Source organism: Anguilla anguilla, chromosome 5 (assembly GCF_013347855.1).
Source record: "Anguilla anguilla isolate fAngAng1 chromosome 5, fAngAng1.pri, whole genome shotgun sequence".
NCBI classification, from domain to species: domain Eukaryota; kingdom Metazoa; phylum Chordata; class Actinopteri; order Anguilliformes; family Anguillidae; genus Anguilla; species Anguilla anguilla.
In genome coordinates this window covers 9624074-9646751 of record NC_049205.1, presented here as the reverse complement: position 1 = coordinate 9646751, position 22678 = coordinate 9624074, and the positions used below count along the sequence as shown (strand labels likewise).

General features: G+C 52.6%; 1 protein-coding gene across 9 annotated transcripts in view; it reads right to left on the bottom strand.

Moving 5' to 3' along the window:
* fat1a (FAT atypical cadherin 1a) overlaps positions 1–22678 on the bottom strand; it is a 73335-nt gene that overhangs the window by 14486 nt on the left and 36171 nt on the right. For 7 of the 9 annotated variants that reach the window (XR_004765495.1, XM_035419984.1, XM_035419983.1 and 4 more), the window contains exons 6-18: positions 22146–22356; positions 21743–21811; positions 21117–21256; positions 14708–14983; positions 14042–14252; positions 8923–12996; positions 7970–8166; positions 7551–7704; positions 5292–5525; positions 2510–2899; positions 1498–1712; positions 765–902; positions 286–429 (exon numbers count right to left, since the gene is read on the bottom strand). Coding sequence is in view for 8 of the 9 variants with exons in the window: in XM_035419984.1 (XP_035275875.1) it covers positions 286–429; positions 765–902; positions 1498–1712; positions 2510–2899; positions 5292–5525; positions 7551–7704; positions 7970–8166; positions 8923–12996; positions 14042–14252; positions 14708–14983; positions 21117–21256; positions 21743–21811; positions 22146–22356 (6453 nt within the window). In the remaining variant the exon portion in view is untranslated. The remainder of the gene's footprint in view (positions 1–285; positions 430–764; positions 903–1497; positions 1713–2509; positions 2900–5291; positions 5526–7550; positions 7705–7969; positions 8167–8922; positions 12997–14041; positions 14253–14707; positions 14984–21116; positions 21257–21742; positions 21812–22145; positions 22357–22678) is intronic. The other 2 variants (XM_035419986.1, XM_035419988.1) reach the window with 1 other exon arrangement.

Below are 22678 nucleotides of genomic sequence, written 5' to 3'. Positions count from 1 at the left end.
AATTTCGTTTAAAGCTGTGAAATTAAAACTTTCCGTCTTCTTTTTACGTTTAAATGGGGCCTCTGATTAGGGATTTGAAGTTTAACGGAACAGACGTAGGTCTGGGGAAGGTAAACTTGTAAGCGTGCCAAAAAGCTATATTTACACATGAAATCAGAGCTCATTATTTTCTTCTCCCCAATTAAACACAGTTTCAACAGCGGGAGAAACAGCGGCCGCGCGTTTTCCGCTTTCTTAGACGGGCGGATGAGTCGGACGGCCCCGCGGTGCCGTCAGGACCCTCACCTGGAGGACGAGGCTGTGGTTGGCCTGGGAGAAGACCGGGGGGTTGTCGTTCACGTCTGACACGTCGATGTTGACGGTGGCGCTGCTGGACTTGGGGGGGCTGCCGTTGTCGGACGCCAGCACTGTCAGAGTGTACCCCGATATCTAAATCAAGAGAGATGATTTATTAGGTCTGCCCTGCTGTGGCGTTGAGGGGTAACTGCATGACTGGCCAAGTGGATCAACTGTTCCCGTGCATGTCTTTGTCCACAGAGCCATTAATGTTCAGCAGGCGGAACAAGCAACACGGTCCCAGAGGTCTGAAGCGTTTCAGTACAACATAAAATCCTTACAGCCATCACAATATCACCAAGGACGAACATCCATCACAACATGCACGTCGTTTACGAAATAACTGAACATGCTTATCACGTTTGACTGAACCTCCCCCACCGCCCTGCCCTCCCCTCCTGGTTTGGCATCCACCCGGTCCGGCTCACCCTCTCTCTGTCCAGCTGGCGGGCGACTTTGACCTCGCCCTTGACCGGGTCGATGGTGAAGGGACTGCCCTGGTTGCCGTCGGTGATGGAGTAGCGGACGTGGTTGTGGGCGGGCCCGTCGGCGTCGTCCGCCGCCACCTTCGGAGACAGACAAGAGGCGGGGGTTTTGATCGAGGCCAGGGAGGACAGCGTCCACCTGCTGTAATCAGATGCCGGTCCGCGGCGGGCACGGACGGTCCCGCCCCGCCCCCCCGATAAACGCGGCCCCGCCTCCCCGGGGAAATCAGAGAGAGCCCCCGCAGCCGGCGAGCAGCGACACCGACGCACATTAAAATCTCATTTCCGCACGGGCTACTTGTATCAGCCATGATTAGAGCCACATCTCTGATTAATGGCCATTAAAGGTGGTGGGAGAGAGAGGGAGGAAGAGAGAGAGAAAGATACGAGGAGCAAGAGAGAGAGCAAGCTGAAAAGCAAGCGAGAGAGAGAGAGAGAGAGAGAGAGAGAGAAATGAGATGAGCAAGAACAACCTCTAAGGTTGTAGCTGGAATGAGATTTGTAATTGAGTTATTGGCTGGACCATTGCCAAGAAGAGACGCTTTGACTCTGGCACAACAACAGATGTGATGTCACACAGAGAGGAGGAGGGAATACGACACATGACATCACAAAATGGGGGCGGGGCAGAGGCGGGATGACGTATGGCGCGACGCAGGCGGCGTCGGGGACTCACGGTCACCACGGTCCGCCCCAGCTCGGCGTCCTCGCTGACCACCGCGGAGTAGGCCGCCTGGCTGAAGACCGGGCTGTTGTCGTTGACGTCCATCAGGTTGATGTTGACGGTGGCCATGTCGCTGAGCGAGGGCGTGCCCCCGTCCGTCGCCTCCACCGTCAGGTAGAACTCGTGCGAGGTCTCGTAGTCCAGCCTCTCCACCACGAAGATGTCACCTGCGGAGGCGGGAGAGAGGGGGAGGAACATTCATGAGTCCACTGCCGATTTTTATTTCTGAAATGCGTTACAAAGCTATATATATCACTATAGTAAAGCCTTTTGGACTGAACGGAGGGAAGAGCGAGAGAGAAAGACAGACTGATAGAAAATGAGAGGGCAAATGACATGGGTGGGTGATAAACCGTAACAATAATTAGAGAATATTTTTGAGCTCAACGACTATCACTGTCACCAGGCCACCATATTGCATGAAATGCTTCCAGGAAAGAAACATTATCACTTGTATCTAGCGGGTGCTGATATGACAGCCAATGGGAAGCACCGAGCCGTGCAGCTTCCATGTGATTGGCAAGAACACATCACATAACCACATGAAGGAAGGAGAACAGAGAAAAAGAGTTTAAAAAGTCAGAAAGTTAGAGGAGCAGAGAGCAAAAGTTCAAAAGATAAAAGTGTGAGAGAGAGAGAGAGAGAGAGAGAGAGAGCGAGAACAAACTCCTCATTAAGGGCTTCAGTTTCAAGGATTACACTCCTCCCAAGGGTCAAGCCTTCCTTGAGTTTACATTTTAAATGTGGCTGTTAACTGTATAAGAAACCAAAACTCAGGGAAGGTGTTTGATGTACAAACAGCATTAATAGGCCTGTAAGGTCAGGTGACTTGATGCGTCCAGCCAAACCAATTGTCCAAATGTGGCCTTACTTGAGGGAATTACACACATTTTGGTTCTGTCTTTGTATTTTGGGTTTTCTTTAGAGGAGCCTCACGCAGAGTGAGGCTCGAGCGTGCGCGCACCTGTCTGGGGGTTGACGCTGAACACCCCGCGCTCGTTGCCGCTGACGATGGCGTAGGAGATCTCGGCGTTGGCCTCGATGTCGCGGCTGGCGGCGAAGACGCGGAGCACCTGCGAGCCGGGCGCCACGTCCTCGGCCACCGCGGCCACGTACTCGCGCTGCTCGAACACCGGCGGGTTGTCGTTGATGTCCAGCACCGACACCACCACCGCGCAGGCCGCCGACAGCCTCTGGGGGGCGCCGCGGTCCGTGGCCCGCGCCCGGAGCGCGTACACCGCCTGCGCCTCGCGGTCCAGCGGTTTCTCCAGGCTCACCACGCCCGTCCGCTCGTCCACCGAGAAGTGGCCGTCCGCCGAGTCCTCCAGGGAGTACAGGACCTCGCCATTTGCACCTGGTTTGGGGTGGGGGGGTAGGAAGAGAGAAAGATGGCGGATATCACACATCACGCTCGTCGCCTGCCAGTTTGCCAGCAGCCGAAACCAGGCAGAGACAGATCGCGGTAATGCCGCCGACGTCTCTTCGCAGGAACGCCGCTTGCCAACGCGACGTCGGGTCCGCGAGACCGTTTGAAGAAAACATCGAATGAGAGCGTCGGCGAAGACCTCCCACCGCCTCCGCCCGTCCTGCCACGGCTGAGGCCGCCAGTACCAATCCCCACACAGTGAGGCCGAACGCGGGCATTTCAAAGGGCTCGTTAAAGCCATACTCCAGGGACTTGGTCACATGGCCATGGGAGCTCAGGGACTGGCCTTGAGCACTGAGCGGCAGGGGGCGTAACACTGGTCTGACTAATCAAGTGAGTTAGGAGCACTGCTTCACAGATGGGAATCTGTGCGCGAGTGTGTGCACGTGTGTGTGTGAGGGTGCATGTGTGGCTGTGAATATGTGTGTGTGTGTGTGTGTGTGTGTCTGCGTTTGAGTGTGTAAGGCCTCATTGCCAGACACATCAGCAGTGCTAGAAAACAGCCCATACTGTCCCAGGGGGAGGTCAAACCCTAGACACTGCAGTTTTGGCGGCCCAGATGGGCTCTCTGAGAATATTATCAGGGGGGGGGGGGGGGGGGGGGGGGGGGGGGGCGGTCGGGGGGTGGCCTTGCAGGCCTGACACACTGGAAGGATTCGATAAACCTGCGCAGAGAAAGTTTGCGGGGATATAATGGTTTCTTGTCAGTTACACAGCAGGGCAGGAGGAGATTAGCCCACTTATCCTGGCAGTGCGGACAGAGAACCAGTCAGGCCGGGGACGCGGGGAGCCTCATTGAACAGTGGACAGCAACAGAATGGGGACAACACTACCCAATCTCTCTCTGTGTCATTCCAAGGGCCGCTCTGAGAACCAATCAATACGCAGCACAGCTCAGCCTGGCCAGCTGTGTGTGCTTGTGTGTGTGCGTAGGTGGATATGAACATGTCAGTAAGTAAAAGGAGGTTGATTACACACACGGCAGTGGCAGAAGGAATGACGGACTCAATGGCAGCGTTGCCTCTGTGCTTAATGCAGTGATTATATGCTTACAGCCGACTGCAAACAACTGGGTCACTCTGCAGTCAACTGCCAGCTGACCTCGCCCTCTTTAGAATAGATAAGGAATGAATTCCCTCAGGATTAGTACACGGGATTAGTAAACACTGACGGCCAAACGTGAACCGCTTTGTATGCTCCGGCACAACACACACACACACGCACGCACACAGACGCACACACACACACACACACTTTCCCTCCCTCGCAGTTACAAAGAGGTGAATCGGCTCACCAGCCGGCCCATCAAAATGTCATTTTCCAAATGGGCGCGAGCCCCAGTGACCCCGCAGGCACAATCAGCTCCCCCATCAGTCACGCCGAGCGTTTGCTCCAGCGGTGCCGCCGCACAGAGGGGGCGGGACGGGGGGGGGAAAGCCTAAAGTATCCGCTCCTAACGGGGCAGACCCACCCGAACTCCTAACGCCCGTAACCGAGCCGGACGGAAACAACCTCGCTCTTATTTTCTGAGGGAGCAGGGTGCCAGCCGCCAATACCGCCGTGAAATTCCCTTTTTACCCCTCCCCACCCCCCCGGTTCTGTTACCGCCAATCTTTTCTTGGCAGATGCTGTCGTTCTGCTTGATTTTGGGGGTTGGGGGGGGATGGGGCTCCAGGTTTACAGGAAGGACGGACTGAGAGCTCCCGCCTTTTCCCGCCCACCGGAGGAAGGGCGCGCACCGAAGGAGCAGAAAGCGCCATTAGCGCCATTAGCGGAACGGGCCTTCTGCTGCTCCGGAACCTCTTTTCGGCTGGGGCTCTTTTTATAAAAAAAAAATAATTTAAAAAAACCAAACCCAACAGCGCTCAGAACAGCGAGGGCCGGGGGTTAAATCCGCGCCGCAGCCGGGTCGAAACACCCGTGGCGCCGCCCGTCCGTGAAAAAGCACAACAAATCAGCGGGCTAATGATATCTCACATTTCACAGGACAACGGAGAAGCATTCAAATCAATTTTCTCCAAACGCCGTCCGCTGTGGATACACGGGCAGAGGCTGCACATTTTTCCTTTTAGCGATGGAAAATTAAGCACGCATTTGTACATTACAACCATCTGGGCTGGCAAAAAGCAGCTTTACCCAATTTCACAAAGGAATGCATTGTGCAATTTGCAGCCAATTGTAGCCAGAGGGACTCACAAAAGGTGCTTTTTAACATGAATAGAAAATCAAGAGCGAGGGACGAGCCCAACCGGCGGCGTGTGCCAATCGGCGTTGCCGTAGAGACGCGCGCGGCGCATTACCGACGGGCCCCCCCGCTTACCGAGGTCGAGGTCCGAGGCCTGCAGCCGCGCCAGGAAGGTGCCGGGCTCGGTGCTCTCGAAGACGGTGACGGCGTAGGGGTCGGAGGCGAACTGGGGCGCGTTGTCGTTGACGTCCTCCACGGCGACGCGGACGGCGGCCTCGCAGTGGCGCCCGCCGCCGTCGAGAGCGCGGGCGGTCAGCGCGTACGCCGCCCGCTCCTCGCGGTCCAGGGGCAGCAGCGTCTTCACCTCGCCTGCGGGGGAAAAACAGGGAGACGGCCAATCACAAAACAGAGAAACGCCGTCTGGTCGCTGTCGAGTCGCACAGTTAATCTTGTGCGATTCTTTCATGTCCCCCCCCCCCCCATTACCCCCCCCCACCCCCTCTTTGGGTGCTTTACCATTCTTTCAGACAATGCTCTTCAGACTTTTTTTCTCTCTCCCGAGTCTAAACCAGTTCTCCCTGTTCGTTAGTATCATGTCTTTGCTTTGTTCAGCGCCCACGCGGAGACAGATTTCTTTAATAAGGCTGCCAGTGTGGCTCCGATCGCAGATGAAGCTCATCTGCCGGTTTTGGGCAAAGCCGGCGGGGCTCTCCGCGCGGCCGAGTCTGGCTTCCTTCCCCGCGGTTCATTCCGAACCCTGACCGCGTAAAACGCATTCTGTTACCACGGCAATATTTGGCCCGCTCGACTCATTTTCCCTTTCCCGGAGAACGGGGCACAGTAACGGCCTTAAAAAAAAAAAAAACCACCGACTCACATTCCACCGCAATCTCTCACTCCGAGCTCCCAGCAAAAAAAAACCCAAAACAACAACAAAAATCAAAAAAAAGTTTCCAGCAATAGTGAAAGTACAAGCTTACCAACTCAAGCCCTGTTCTCAGACAATGTCCACTGAGAGAAGTCAAAAGGGAGTATAAGAAAAATACATTTTAAAAACCCTCAATCTAGATGCCTAATGAACCAAAATAAGGCTTCCATGGGCCTCACAGTTTAGTGGTGAGGTGGAGTGCCTACTGCAGTTTCCCCAACGTAACTGAAGAGCAAAATTCATCCCTACAAGCAACAGTTTTTTGCAAATAAATAAATAACCGTGTATTAAAAAAATATATAAAAAACCTAGCAGAGCAATATATCTGGCTGCCATGAGCATCTCCAAGAGGAAGAGAGATCGAGGGAAATGGAGTGGTCAGCTTCGCACAAACTTCCAATAAGTAGAAAATCCTGCCGTCCTCCGGTGCAATCCTTCCTTTATAAATTTACAACCCTGCCCGCAATTCTCCAGATGCATTAAACCTCGCTTCAAAAAAGCCGCAGCACACTTTCAATGCCCCAGTTATCCTAAATCCAATATCAAAGGGAAGGGCGCAAATTGACTTTCGCTTAGGTGGGGAAACGCCGCTCTCGTGAAGCTCTCTGGTGTGGGGCTGCCGAGATTTGCTGCATCGCAGAGAGAGGGGCTGCAGCGTGCAAAATCAAACGTTGCCAATTAACCCTTTCCTTTAATCTGACTGGGGACTCTGGGCCTGGCAACGGTACTCGACATGCTCATTGCGGTTACAAAAAAAAAAAGGAAAAAAAAGTGCAAATGCATACTGACACAAGTGCTGTAATGAGAGAAAGAAAGAGAGAAAGAGAGAGAGAAAGAGAGAGATAGAGAGAGAGAGACACCGCACATAGACGGGCGGAGTGTGATAGAACTCTCTCGCTCCACGGGGAGTTAATCATGTTGTTATCTGCGGAAAGCGCAATAATAACACTTCACACACAAATGTAAACTAGCAGGAAAGATGACTCTCAGATAGGTGAGTGTGCCGTGTGGTGCCGTACGCACCGTACATTATTAATGCTCTGAGGGGCGGGCGGGTGTAACGTCATAAATATAAAGGTAAAACAGACGCTCCGCGCATGAGAGGAGGGCTATTCTGTGGAATTTTTATTACTTCTATTTCATACATGAATTAAACAGTGTGTGCATCAGTGAGGCGTGTTTGTATAAAAAAGACGTATACAAGCTGTGCGGCAGGGGCAAGGAAATACCCAAAACACTAACTCTTCACAGGGTGTGAACACAGAGCTGTGGGGTACATGAACATGATGAACTGAGCGTCTACAGATCGAAGTTGATGATGCTCCCACGAATGTCATTTGTTTTGAGGTTTTTTAGTGTCGCTGTATGTGGCTGAGCAGGCCACCAACACACACACAGACATACAGTCAGACAGACACACACACACACACACACATATACAAATGAGTCGTTACAGTGGAACATACCCGTCTCTGAGTCTATGCTGAAGTGCTCAGACCCGGGTCCCAGAAGCTGGTATGAAATGTGGCCGTTGGAGCGGATGTCAGCGTCTGTAGCAATCACCTGCAGGATGAGTCTACCTTCAGGGGCGTCCTCAGGAACAGACTCTGCATAGAAAGTCTGCACAGATGGAGAGAGAGAGAGAGAGAGAGAGAGAGAGAGAGAGATGTTTTAAACACCTATACCTGAATAGATTCACACCGAAAATTACTGTCAGACAAACAGCAGTGGAGCCAGTGCAAAGCTGAATTTCATTCTTCAGGATGAGTGGTCTGGATGGACGACATTATATTACACAGAAATACGCTGAAAAATCGCTGTCCAAAATCCTGTGCAGAAGCTCTCCCATATATTTAACCTATATAGTTTCTTTTTTTGAACACACCTTTTCACAAACAGGGCTGTTGTCGTTGGCGTCCAAGACCTTGACCTCCACCACGGCTCTGGCCAGGAAGGTGCCATCGGTGGCGGTGATGTTGAGCAGGTAGTTGTCCCTCTCCTCGCGGTCCAGGGGCTTCCGCACAGAGACTTTCCACTCGTTCTGAGTGTGCTCGATGGCGAACTGCCCCAGCGGATCTCCCCCTGAGAAGAACCCACAGTCACGCTCAACTGTAACTGCTTGACTGTTAACACCTTGTAGGCTTTATGGAAAGCCTTTTCAAAGATTTAAGTCAGAGTTCTAGAACAGAACTCCATTGTTTTCAAATACTGGTAGTGATTGTTACATCAGCATTATAATGTTTGGTTAAGAACATTCTAATCAGATCACATTTGTGATCTCACACCTTAAAGGATTTACAGCAATTTGCAGTTCCATTTTCTTGTTCCCATAACAGTGCATTACTTGAAAACAACCCTAAAAACCTTAAGGTTCAGACTGTACTTGCAATAAACAAGAAAAAATTAAATAAATGTTTTGTCTTCTTGACTCAAACAAAAAGAGGAAGCCATTCGGGTGAGAATTGCTGGAGGGAGTAAGTTCGCACCACAGCCAAACTAATGAGCATTTCTCGAGATTTTAAACTTGCAATTATTATTCACATGTTAATTAGTACCAGAGGTTGTGCATTTCCCTAGTCAGTTCAACAATTCAGTTACTGAGATAATTACAGTTCTTCTTTTCCACAGTGACCCAAATATTTGACACAAGCTTTCAATTTAGCCTTTAACTGAAAGACTGTTTACCAATTTAAAAGTACATTTCATGGATATTTTCTTTAATTAATGTAAATATGCGGTTATGTAGATAAAGTCTTCTCATTAGCTGGTTTTAATCTCTGAAAAGCTATGCTCGCAGAGCAGTCTCCCAGCAGATGTTTAGCCCTGGGGTTCACTGACCTGTTATGAAGTAGTTGATCTGCTTGTTGATCTCTTCCGAGTCTGCGTCGGTAGTGCTGAGGATTGCGATGACCCCGCTGGGCGGCGGGTCGTCCTCGCTCACCGTCCCTTTGTAGATCTCGGCCGTGAAGCGGGGCGGGTTGTCGTTCACGTCCGCCACGGTCACCTCCACCTTGGCACGGGCCACCAGCTGGGTCTTCTCCCCTCGGTCTGACGCCACCACCGCCACTACGTGCTGGCTCTGCTGCTCCCGGTCCAGCTCCTTCAAGGTGGTCACCCAGCCGGTCTCGCTATTGATGGCGAATAGCTCCAGGACGTCCTCCGACTCCTGGTTCTGATCCAAGCTGTACACCACCTGGCCGTTAGTCCCGGAGTCCAGGTCCGTCGCCTTCACCTGGATCACCGGGGTGCCTGCCGGAACGTTCTCTACCACCACAGCCTGGTAAGGGTCCGACTCGAAGGCGGGACGGTTGTCGTTGACGTCCTTCACCTGAATGTTGATGTCAGCCGCCGTCACCACCTGGCTCCCCTCAGGTCCACTCTGTGCCAGCAGTGTGAGTTGGTACCACTTGGCCATCTCATGGTCCAGGCTCTTCTCCAGTTTCAGGCTCCCCGTGTCCCTGTCCACTACAAACACCTCATCCTGGTTGCTCTCTGGAGTGTTCCCCTTGACCAGACTGTAGATGACCGGTTGGTCACTCTCAGCCTGCACCACATCAATCTCGGAGCCCACGGGAAGGTCCTCGGCGATGGCATACCTGTACTGTGGCTCCGCGAATTTTGGCACCGGAGTGTCGGGGGCCAGGATGCGAATGTAGACTGGAACCACGGACTGCCTGGATGGGCTCCCAGCATCTTTAGCCCTCACAAAGAAGGAGTAGAGGTCATTCTCCAATCCAATAAGGCTCTCCTTGGTCACAATAGCACCGCTGAAGGGGTGTATCTCAAAGTTCTCCTCCACGTTTTCCACCTCTGCCTCGATGGAGTAGGCAATGTCAGCATTGCTCCCCTCATCCACATCCGAAGCCCCGACGCGAAGCACTGTGGTTCCCCTCGGGACGTCCGAGGCCACATTGACTCTGTAATCAGCTGCTCTGAATTGGGGTGTGTTGTCATTGACATCGGTCAAGATTACATTGATGGTGCAAAAGCCGACTTTTCCTCCACCATCTTTTGCCATCAAGCTTATGGGGATCACCTTCTCTACTGAATTCTCCCGGTCCAGGCTCTCCTGGGTGAAGATCACCCCTTCTTCATTGACAGAAAACTTTTCCCTGGCTAAGTCATTCACAATGTGGTACGTCACTTTGCCATAGATGCCAGAGTCCCCGTCGGTTGCTTTGGCTTCCGCCACCATAGTCCTGGCTGGAGAGTTCTCCACAAGCTCCACCACGTAATCGAGCTGAGAGAAGGCGGGGCTGTGGAAGTTGGCACTGATTACCGTGACCCTGACCATGGATGAGCTCCTGAACACGCCGTCGGAAACCGACACGTTGAGGTTGTACAACGGCTCCATGTGCTGCTTGCGGTGATTGGAGATGGTAATTGCTCCCGTCTTGGGGTTGATGGCAAAGTTCTGGTCATCGTTCCCAGAAAGAATGGCAAACTCCAGCTTGCCAGCATCTGAGCTGTCAGCATCAGAGGCCTGCACGTGTGTGATGAAGTGGCCACGGGGAGCCAGCTCACTGACGGTGGCTTCGTAGAGATGCTGCGTGAAGGCTGGCGGGTTGTCGTTCAGGTCAGTAACATCAACAACTACCTCAACCTCGGTGGAGAGAGCGGGCACCCCTCCGTCTACAGCTCTCACGGTCAGCCTGTGTTGGGGCCGTTCCTCGCGGTCCAGCACAAGGGCTGTCCAGATGACCCCGCTGTCGCGGTCGATGCTGAAGTAGTCCGAGCTCCCATCCTCGTCCTCCAGCAGCTGGTAGAAAACTGCCTTGTTGTTACCCGTGTCAACGTCCATGGTCGCCACCTGCAGCACAGAGGTGCCGATGACAGAGGCCTCCGACACATTGCCATTGTAGGCCTTAGCTAGGAATTCCGGGGGGTTGTCATTGACATCCTCAAGGATGATGTCAACGAAGACATCAGAGTGAGCCCCAGTCAGAGAGTCTGTGGCCCTCACGCTCAGCTTGTATGCAGGATGAGTCTCAAAATCTAGCGGCCGGACCACGTGCACAACCCCCGTGTTGAAGTTGATTGTGAACTGGCTGAGAGGGTCTCCCTCAGAGATGGTGTACACGATGCGTGGCCCTTCTGAGTTGTTAGCCTGAACATGCACCACAGGAGTGTGCAGTTGGACGCTCTCCGGGATCTCAATGCTGTAGAAGGGCCTTTCAAACACCGGCACGGCTTTGTTCACAACTGTAATGGGCACTTCCACTTCTGCTGAAAGAGCAGGCTCTCCCCCGTCTTCGGCTACAATGTGGACCACAAACTCTGTGTTCAGTGTCTCCTTATCGAACGGCTTCTTCAGGGAGATTTCACCCGCAGGGCTTATCTTGAAGAAGTCATGATGCTCCCTTAGGTAGTAGTGGATCTCGGCATTTCTGCCAACATCTCCATCTACGGCGGTTACCTGCCTGATGGCCTGGCCGACCTCGGCATCCACCTGCACCAGCGCATGATAGGGCAGGTTGACAAACATGGGCGGGTTATCATTCTCGTCCTCGATGGTCACCGTTACGACTACGTGAGCGAGTCCAGAGGATCTGTCTTCCCTCGTCACCTCCACGACCACATCGTACGAATCCCGTTCTTCTCGGTCAAAGGGCACGCCCGTGGTCGACAGCACGCCGGACGTACGGCTGATTTGGAACCTTTCGTCTGGGTTCAAGATGCTGTAGAACAGGGGCTCGTTCACCTGGTTTCCCACTGTGGCAATAACTGCAAGCGTTTTCTTTTCGGGGGAGTTTTCTTTGACGGAGGCAGTGTATGAACTCTGGGTGAACTTAAGGCTGCTCTCCTTGTTTTCCCGGATGTTTATTTTCACCGTGGCGGTACTAGCGAATCTTCCGTCAGACACCCTCACCCTCAGCTCATACCGGCTCCTCAGTTGGGTGACATTCTGCATGGAAATCACACCTGAGCTTGGGTCCATCTTGAACTTGTCCCCGATGTTGCCCTCTGAGATGGAGAAGATGAGCTTGGCGTTGGGGCCGGAGTCCGCATCCGTGGCATTCACAGCAAGCACCTGCACCCCTTTGTACGTGGGGACAATGAGGGAGGCCTCATACAGCTCCTGGCTGAACCGCGGGGCGCAGTCATTGACATCGATGACTCGGACCGTCACGTTGGCTGCGATGTCGGCAAACAGGCGTGGCATCCCCATATCGTGGACTTGGACGGTGAAGTGGAAAACCCTCCTCTGCTCGTAGTCCAGGCCAGTCGTGGTCCGGATGGCCCCAGTGCTGGAGTCGATGGCGAAGTAGTTATGTGCAAAAGGCTCGACGATGTGGTAAACGAGCATGGCATTGGCATCCCGGTCGGCATCCGTGGCACGGATCACCAGCGGCACGTTGTCCTCGGTCAAGACCACGCTGTTGACAGGAGCGGCCTCGCTGATCACCCCGGTGAACTCGGCCTGGGTGAAGGTGGGGGCGTTATCGTTCTCGTCCCTCAGGTGGATGAGGAGCGTGGCGTTGCTCGCCTGCCCCGCCATGTTGGTGCCCTGCACGCTCAGCTTATAGGAGGGTCGAACCTCGTAGTCCAGCGCCCTCTGGGTAACGACCACGCCAGAGTTGGGGTTGATGTCGAAGGCGCCGTCCACATTACCTTCCTTGATCTGGTAGAAGACCGAAGACTGGCTGGATGCCTCGACCAGGCTGACGAAGGTGCCAACCGGCACGCTTTCACTGACCTCTGCGGAGAACTCCCTCTCAGCAAACCTGGGGGCAGCGTTGTCAGATATCGTGACGTCAATGTGGACTGTTGCTGTGGCGCTCAACGCAGGGGTTCCCTTGTCCGAGGCTTTCACGGCCAGCTCGAAATGGCTCCTGCTGCTGCGATCAAGCTCCTTTGACACGGTTATGGTTCCCAGGACTGGATCGATGGTGAATGAATTGGCAACATTTCCTATGGGGAAAAAAACACATCAAAATAATAATAGTTAAGTACATCATATTAGAAAATATGCTATTAGTAAACACAAGAGTATGCTTGCATCTCAATTTGAAAGCTGGGGTTCAGGTTCTGCTTCATAACATCTGCAAATTAAATTAAAACCATGAAAACATCAGAAGCAAAGTCATAACTAACAGCTCCCTGTAGCAACATTTTATTTATTTATTTTCTAAATAGGGCAATGGCAGCAGTTTAACATTTTTAAATGGTCATGTAATTGCGCATCAATGTCTTTTTTCGCATCATAAACATAAAAGCAATTAGAAGCTTTCTATTTATTAATTTATTTATTTTTGACGCAGCGAAGACTTGAAACGAATCGATGGCGGCTGGAAATGCGGCTTGTTCTCTCCGTTCTGGTCTCAGCCGGCTTGGATTCATAGAGCCCTTCTTCCAGGGCTGCGCAGCTCCAATTAGCTGCAGTCATCCCAAACATCTCAGCAATGCGCGTCCCAGACAGAAACGTTCCGCCGAAATACGTCCCCCGCACCCACCCCCCCCCACCCCGATGGCGTTGTTTATCTATTAGACAATGGTGGGAAAGAGCGGGGCTGCTTCCTGTAGGCCTCCCACGGGCCCCGGAACCCCCCCCCCCCACACTAAACCCGCCATTCATGGCAGACCCGCTGCGTTGGCAGAGAGCTATGGCGACCTCTGGATGGCACAAATGCATCTTCTGTCGCTGACCACTCATAAACCCAAACGTAGAGGCCAACAACGCGATGTATTATGAGGCTTGCGGGGGTCACCGGGGATGGAATTCTGGGAATGAGATGGCAACGTGGCGTATGGCATGCGCGTGCCTGTGTGTACACGGAGTGCGTGTGTGGCACTTTGTGTCTGTGTGTGTGCGTGTGCATATTTGTCTGCCAGCAAGTTTGTTTGTGTGCCAGCACGTTTGCGTGTGTGTGTGTGTGCATGTTTGTATACCAGCGTGTTTGTATGTGTGTGTGTGTGTGAGGGCAGATATGCGTGTGAGGGCGGTGTATGTACACACCTGACTCTATGCTGTAGAGAACCTCGGCGTTGGGGCCCTTGTCTTTGTCCAGGGCAGTGACCTGCAGCACCGCAGTGCCCACGGAGGCGGACTCGAACACCCGGCCCACGTAGGGGGTGCCAATGAACCAGGGCGCGTTGTCGTTGGTGTCCTCTACATTCACGATGACCCTCACCAGGTTGCGCTTCACCGGAATATCTTGATCCCGGACCTGAAAACAGGCATCGGACCCAGACGAATGAACGGATGGATTAAAAAAAAACTGAAATAAACTTCACAAGTTTTCTTATTTGTATGCAAAACATTTCAATTAAAGTTAATGAAGCAGAGGAAGGGGGGAAGAAGGGGGGGGCTGGGAAAATGTGAAGGTCGTTTAATTAAAAAATGAGAGGAAACTATCAGCTACCATCCTCTCAGCCCTGCACGCCTCACTACCGGCTGCTTGTCTGTAACGGGTTCAGCGCAAGGAAGAGATGGACCAGAGCATGACCGGAACATGACCGGACCATAACCGGACCATGACCAGATCATGACTGGACCATAACCGGACCATGACTGGACCGTGACCGGAGCCTGACCAGAGCCTGACCAGAGCCTGACCAGAGCATGACTGTAGTGTGACCGGGACGTGACCGGACCAGGAGCGTGACCGGGGCGCGAGCGTACCATGACGGTGAGCGTGTGCGTGCGCATGGCCTCGTGGTCCAGCCTCTCGGCCGTGTAGAGCACGCCGGTCCCCGGGTCCAGCCGGAACTTGCGCAGGCTGAAGGGGTCGGTGCTGCTCAGCAGGGTGAAGGTCAGCTTGTTCTTCTCGTCCTGGTCCGTGGCGCTGATCCGCAGCACCTCCGTCTCCGGGGGCGTGTCCTCGGGAATGCTGGTCTCGTACTTGGGCTGGGAGAACTGCGGCCGGTGGTTGTTCGTATCGATCACCCGGATAAGCACCTATCGGACGGAGGGAAAGGGGGGAGGGGAGAAACACACCTCTTGCTTGTTTAATTGCTCCCGCCCAGGCTTGCGTAATTGAGGTCATTAGCAAAGGCATTAATGCGACTTTGATTCAGCCCAGATCAATGCTTTGAGTGGTGAATGCAAAATCGGACTCTATTTACAAGTATTTACTTTTTCCAAATAACATTAAACTAAGTAAAACCATTCACTTCACACATCCAAACGGACTCCCTCTAAACTCCCCTAAAAAAGTATTCCTTTGAGAGAAATATGGACTAAAATGGACTCAAACAGTGAAACTACAGAAGCATCCTTACAGCCTTTCCTTACTCATTTGACCTCGATGTTAAATCCAAGGTTAAGACCTTCCATTCAAGCTTCAACAAACCGTTTAAAAATAATAATATTCACAGTCACAGTAATACACGCGATAACAAAAACTCAATATCCTGAATTACACTGGTTTTCGAGGACTCCCTTCCTGAGAGTATTTCAGAAGGAGAAGTGTTCCGTCTTCAAATAAAGAAAACGAATGTGGAACAACGCGAATGCAAGGCCCTCGGGCTTTTATTGAAAGTAAAAAACGTAATTCATTAAAATGCTCCGCAGCCTCACACATCGATCCTGCAGTGCAGCGGTTTTATCAACCACAGGCCTCGTAGATTTCGGAAGAGAGATTACAACCGAAAACTGGGGAAAGGCGCATTAGCGAATTCCTCGCTCAAGGTGACTTGTACGGCATGCGCACTTCACAATTATCCGCCGGTACACCTGGGCATAGGCCTAAACTTAATGAACCAGAGCAGGGCGGGAGTCATGTTCAGGTCTGAAACTACGATGCCTTCAATGTCAGACTCAAACCACTCATGTTGTCCTGGAAAGACATCTGCAGAACGACCAGATTTAGAGCCTTAAAGCGTCCCAGTGATCGATGTTTCAAGTGAGAATATTGGATTTTTCCTTCATAGAGTAGTCAATTTCGAGAAAGAAATGAATTAGAGCCATGTGTACTGTGTGCATTCACAATTATAGTGGCCCAAAATGAAAAAAATAAAGCCGAAGTTCCTTCTCGATAAACCGCAGTCTTTAACCGCGGACAATGCTGCCTTTTTGAGTCTGAGAGCACGGTGCCACCGCGCTCAGCTCCACGCATACGCCCTCATCTGCACGTGCCTTTCCAAAACAGGAAAACGGGAAAAAACAACATCAAAACGAGGAACAAAAAGGCCTCGTCTTTCTGTCCCAGGGACAGGAGGAGGGGATTCCCCCCCGCCCTCTCTTTCCCTCACATCAAGCCCTGAGGCTCCCTGGGGCCTGGAGCGCCCCCTGGTGGTGTGACACGCACGGGAGCCACGTGGCGCTCTGGACAATACCGCCTCGTCTGCACGGCCGCAGCTAGCGGCGCGGGAGTGCCGCCGATGGAGTCTATGAACAGCCCCGTAACTGCCGAAATCCACCAGCCATTTGAACGGGAACCCCCCCCCACACCCGGTCTATATTTCCCCCCTCCCCAGAGGTCCCTGTTCTGCGGGGGTCTCTAACAGACGGAGACGAATGGGCATGTCAAACACATCAGCGCTCGGAGACGGGCCACAGCCGTACGGCAGCATGAAAAGGCTTAACGGACCCATTTTTAGACCGGCGGGAGGCCCACAGCCATTATGAGCGGTGGTAAAGGGCAAAGGACAGAACCTACGGGTCCGAGAGGGGCGCAAGAGAGAGGGAGAGGGGAGAGAGAGAGCGATGAGGTCAGAGTCAGAACAAAACAGGGAAGAGCAAAGGAGAATGCAAGGCAGAGAGAGTGAGACACTAAGATAGAAACAGAAAGAGAGATTGAGAGAGAGGAGAGAGTGAGAGCTGTGAGTCAGAGTCAGAACAAAACAGAAAGAGAAAAGGAGAATGCAATGAGAGAGAGAGGGGGAGACAGAAGTTCAGGCATCAAAGAGAGAGACAGAGAGAGAGGGAGAGGGAGAGAGAGATGTGCAGAAGTTTAAGGCAGTCGTGTGGGGTACTGTATGGGGGTCGTGGCTGCCTGGCACGGGGCCTGGCAGTGAGATGCCCACAGTGGAATGCAGAGCGATATCGGCCGACCCCGCGAGTAAACGCCCTCCCGGAGCTGGGGGCCATTTTGTCTTTTTGGAACGTAACCCAATAAGCCATCTCCCCCCCAAAGACCACAGAACCTCGCACACGACCAGCCCCAGGCCGGATAAAAGAAACCTAAAGACAACAACCCGAAAACGAGACGCTGACATATTGCACTGGGCGGACATATTGTAGAGCGGACGCCGATCAACGCATTTCCACCACCGCTCTCCCCCGTCCGCCCCCCACCCCCACCCCCCCACCCCCCCACCCAACAGTGTTAATCACACATCCAAGAATCCAATATGAAGCGCGCGTCACGCCGCCGCCCCCGCGAGTTCATCACGCCGCGAGCGGTGCCATTTGCCAGGCGACAGGCCCGGGCCAAAAATAAACAAAACAAAAATGGCAGACAAAGATTCCCGCTGAAAATTAACGCTGGCTAATCTTGATTTTGCGCGACCGGGCAAAGGGACGGGCCAAGCGGTCGGCGACCGTTTTTATTTTATTTTTTTTTCTCCCCGTAGCGTAGTCTATTCACGAACGTCCATAAAATTCAATATCTGTCAAATGCGGTTCTTTTGATGGAGGAGAAAGAAAATGTGGCTTGGCACCTGTAACATGAGGCGGGAGGGAGAGAGGGAGGCAGGGAGGGAGAGAAGGAGGGAGGGAGTGAAGGAGCCTGCCAGTCACAGCGTGCAGATGGCACACAGGGCCCGTTCCTAACCAGATAAGCACTGGAAACCTTCCACAGGGCTCTGTCCGTAACGGACACGTCTAATGCGGCGTAACACCAAATTTGATTAAAATTCCCCGCTTTCCGAGCGCGGACGCAAACAGCATGTTATTACAAAAATAAGTTTGTATCTCGGCTCTAATCTGCTCTGGGCTTCACGTCTGTTTGGCAAACAGGCTGTTTCCCCTTACCGAGTGCCATTTTGGTCGTGATGGAAAAATCCTTTAATATACGTGTATCTATACGCACATGCGCTTGTGAAAGCAGACGCCTTTAGAAACTCGCTGTAAATGCCAATTGGTGTATATTTTCTGAGAAAGATGAAAAACTGATTCCTTCGAAATGGAGGTGGAAGTGGGGACAGATTTTCAACGAACGAGCGAGTTTCTGAATAATACAATACGAAAAGCCCGTGCTTTGGAACTGTGCAGAGATCAGCTCAGGTCTACAAATGAAATCGAAATGAAAGGCTACACGGAAAATACACAGAAATATTCTCGTATCGCTGTTAGTCATGGCATGAATATTAAAACGGACAAGACGCAATGCTGTAATGCCATACTTGTGTTCAATGATCCCTTATGCTCAATCTTTAAAAAAGACCAAATAATAACCAAGGTAATGATATGGAAAACAAATAACGATAACAGACTGTTCAAGATCACATCGGTTTCTTTTCGTAATGAAGGGCAAATATTTGAGCCGGTTTCCTTCACTATACAGACTATGTTAATACAAAGGTGATGACAGTTACAAATTGTATTTACCAAAGCTTCGGCTCTCCTGAAGTACAGCTGTGTCTGGTTGTATCTACAGTACAGCAGGCCCAATAAATCTCCTGTACGTGCAGTCCATAGTGCTTATACAAAAAAAAAGACACTCAACAAATGCACAAGATGCCCACAGCATAGCAACGATGAACTCCAAAATCTAGAAGGACCGCACTGCGGAACGCAAGAAAAGACGGTATGTTGCTGAGGACTGTACGGCTCGTTCTGTTCGTTCCCCGTTTGGTCTTTCTGTTTGTTCCCCGTTTGGTCGTTCTGTTCGTTCTCCGTTTGGTCCCTATCTGTCCCTTCGGCGGCTTCATTCCTCATTCTCTCTGTTCTGTCGGTTCCTTGCCCGTTTGGGTCTTAACAGGACTTCAGAAGCAGGGAAGACGGCCCGCGTTTGAAAAGTGGCTGGGAACAGTGGCTCCCAACCCCAGAGCACGGAAGGCACAGGCCGGTTCCATAGCAGCCAGCGGCAGGCTGCGCTTCGCTGTTATTTACACAGGGAGGTCAAACGAGAGCTCTTATCCTCGTTTTTCATCGGTGACCTGAGCAGCCACAGTGTGTATGGACAGGAAACGTGCACCCATTTGACATGGGGGGGGGGGCGGGGGGGGCAGGTGCACAGAGCCAGGTTACAGGGGTTAACGCCCCCCACTCTTCAGATAAAATACCACAGGATCTTTAAAGACCGGACTGACTCGGCAGCTAGCTCGCTCGCTCAAAGCGCAGGAGAGTTTACAGTCACGGGTGACGTGTGCTGTAAGGCTAGAGCCGTGGGCGGGCAGGCCTGGATAAGCGTGCCTGCTCTGTAAACACCCAGGGGCTGCCGATGAGGGGGGAGGGAGGGGGGGGGCGGGCGTGGGGTCCTGTGTTTCATTAACATGAGAGCCTGCGAAAAATGCAAAGGGCATCGTCCAGAACAGCCGAAATAAACTTCCTCCGCTTGCGCTCTGCAGCCGAGGCCAACCAGGTCCGACGGCTACGAGGCCTTGAAAAATGCTACAAGTCCACCGGCCCTCGTTAAAAACGCACAAGACTGTTTCACAGCTCAAAATGTGACCGTCTTCTTCTATCACTCCGTTCTGTTCCTCTCCCAGACAAGAATGATTGATATGCGTTAATGTTTGACTCGCGGCCCAAAACGTGACCGTCCTCTATCATCGCGTTTTTGTTCCTTTGCCCAGAAACGGAGGATTGGTACGCCAGCCCCAGGAGATTACAACGAGTGAGCGGGCGCGCTTTCATCGACGCGCGACCGTGCGAAAAGGTCGTCTTTATCGCATTTTCCCCCAAGAAGGGACGCGGTCGAACGGCGAGCTCCACTTGAACCGCACAGAGAGAGCCAGCCCCGCCTTAAACGACAACGTCCCGACCCCCCGCGCCCTCGCTCCGCTCCTGGACGCCGTGGCTGCGAACGACACCTGCGCTCCGCCGTCCCTTTCCCAGGCTGCCGAGCATCGCCGCGCTGCCCTGAGGTAATTACAGAGGAGCGCGCGGTCCGACCGAAACCTTTTACTCGCCGGTAAAAATTGCAGCGAAACAACGACGGTCAACTGCGGGCTCGTTCGGGTTTTGTAAGCGGAAGCACTTAAAGCGTTTTTAGCGCTGCACCGCAGCCCCGCACATTTGCATAATGATGATGCACATGCAATGTCGGCCTCCGCTCGGGTCAGGAGGCGCCGCAGATGGGGAAGACTTGCTGATACATCCTGGAGGGGAAAAGTACACAGGTGGAGCCTTCCCGGCAAAGCAGGAGAAAATTCAGCCTGAGTATTCAGGCTGAACAAAACACCTGCCCGGATTAAATTCCTAATTAATTTAAGAGACGCGTCTCGGGAAGTGGTTACACCGAACACGGCTATAATTATTCTTAAGTAGGACCCCCCTCCCCGGGTTCCTTCATTGTATTTTCCCTGTTCCCAGCCCTCCGTCGGTTTGAGCAGGCCGCTGACGCCTGCCACGCTCGGCCTGGCGAACACAACCCGCGAGCCCCGAAGAACTGGGGGGGGGGGGGGGGGGGCGCCAGACGCCGCGCGCCAAACCGCCGAGGCAGACGACGAAGGGGGGCGTCAGCAGACCCGTGTCCCGTCCCAGTTCATTTCCCGCAGATAAATGAGTTGACAGCGATCCACGTGCAGGCACCGTCAAAAAAGAACCTCTGACAAACAAGAGAATCTCAGCCCGGATTCTTTTTTCCTTTTTTCGGGTCCCTGCTGGGTCTGCCTGAATAATCATTTCTTGTAAACCTGAATGGCAGAGAAGACTGGAACGAGCTCGCCCAAAGTGACAGAAGGACTTGCATCTGAAAGAACATTCACTTAGCTGCCTTTGATTGCTTTATAAACAGCACGATGTTGCCTTCACCCCACCCCCCCCCCCCTCCCGCTGCCAAACGCTTCCATTTTTTTTTTACCCACCCCCCCCCATAATGTCCTCGCTACATGGCCCCCAAATGGCGACGGAGGGGGGGGGGGGGGGGCGGATCTGCTACAAATTCCACTTTCCATAAACATTTCATTAGCGATTCAATTACCTGGGTGCTGATAGATTCGGTTCCATCTGTTGCCTCCACTGTCAGGTTGTAATTTGATTTCTGCTCGGCGTCGAGGGGTCTGGCGATGATGACGGTGCCGCTGCCCTTGCCCACATCGAAGCGGCTGTCATGGTTGCCACCTGGTTTACACAATGAGAATTGACAGGAGATTAAAAGGAGCATCATCATCCCGTCGGCCGCGGGAAAGGTGAGCCTCTCACACCTACGCGCGCGCAGGTCTACCGCGCGCGTTCTACATCTCACTTCGGCTGTGCCGCGGCCACAGAACAGACAGTCTATCTAAAAAAAGAAGCATACAGTTACTAGCACTGTGAAAATTCACATTAAGACAGGTTTACTCGTATATCTTTACAAAGAAGAATCCTGTTTGACGTATGAAATGTTAACATGAGAGGCATTCCATACAGACAAACACAAACACGCACACGTGTATGTTTACGTATGAATGCGCATTTCTTAATGAACCGCATCACAACAAAACCATTACAGCGCTATGATCAACGAACACACTGATTAATGAACACCACAGAGTACCACAGGACGTCACCACGGATCTCATGATGCGCCAGACCGGCGGATCAGGAGATCTGAGCAGCAGTTAGTACCTTCCGCTGTACAGTTCAGGTCACAAGCCGTCTGAACGACGTAAAACGCTTCCTGAGCTTGCGCGTCTCCTTGCAAATCCAAAGAAACGAAACCAACAAAAACATTCCAAAAGAGCGCAGCAGGAAATGCAGAAAACAGACAAGAGAGAGAGAGAAAGAGACGTCAGTCACAGGGGAAGTTAGGATGTTAGGAGGAGGGAAAAGGAAGAGAGTCTGTCAGACTAAGTTACTACACCATGCAAAGAAAATGACTACAAGAGGTTTAGAACTAGCAGCCGTTGAGCATTATTATTTGCCATTTACACGCTTGGAAAAAAGGCCAAATGGTGCTGGAGGGGAACTTTCCTCCGAGCAGAAGCCCACGCAAACGCAGTCTACGGCCACGCGAAATCCAGGGGCTCACCTGTGATCTCGAACCAGACGGGCGAGTCCGTGGACTCGGTGGTGATGACCCCCACCATGTGCGCCACCGGGTCGCCCTCCATGACGGAGAAGGAGAAGGACTCCTCGTCGAAGGCCAGCGGCCGAGCCGAGGGCGGGGGCCGGGGGATCCACTCGATGTGCAGCCGGCAGGTGGACCACTTCTGCGGCCGGCCGTTGTCCACCGCCTTGATCTGCGACAGCCAATCAAAAGAAGCGGAGAGAGAAACCCGCTCAGCAACGTCCACCGTGTGACATCACAAGAAGAAAAAAAAACCGCACATCCCCCTCTTTATGAAAACACAGACAGACTAATGCAAGGCTGAACCAGATGTCTCTGTTCTGTACGAGACAATGTTGGCAGATTATGCACAGAGAGGGAGAAGCCACAGCCAGATGGCACCCGACAGTGAACACATAACCTAGCTAGCTATAATAATCATACACTCCTGCGTTTATGATGTCTGTGCGGCAGCAGCAGCCTTACGGCAAGCGCCGATCGGAGCAGCTGCGGGA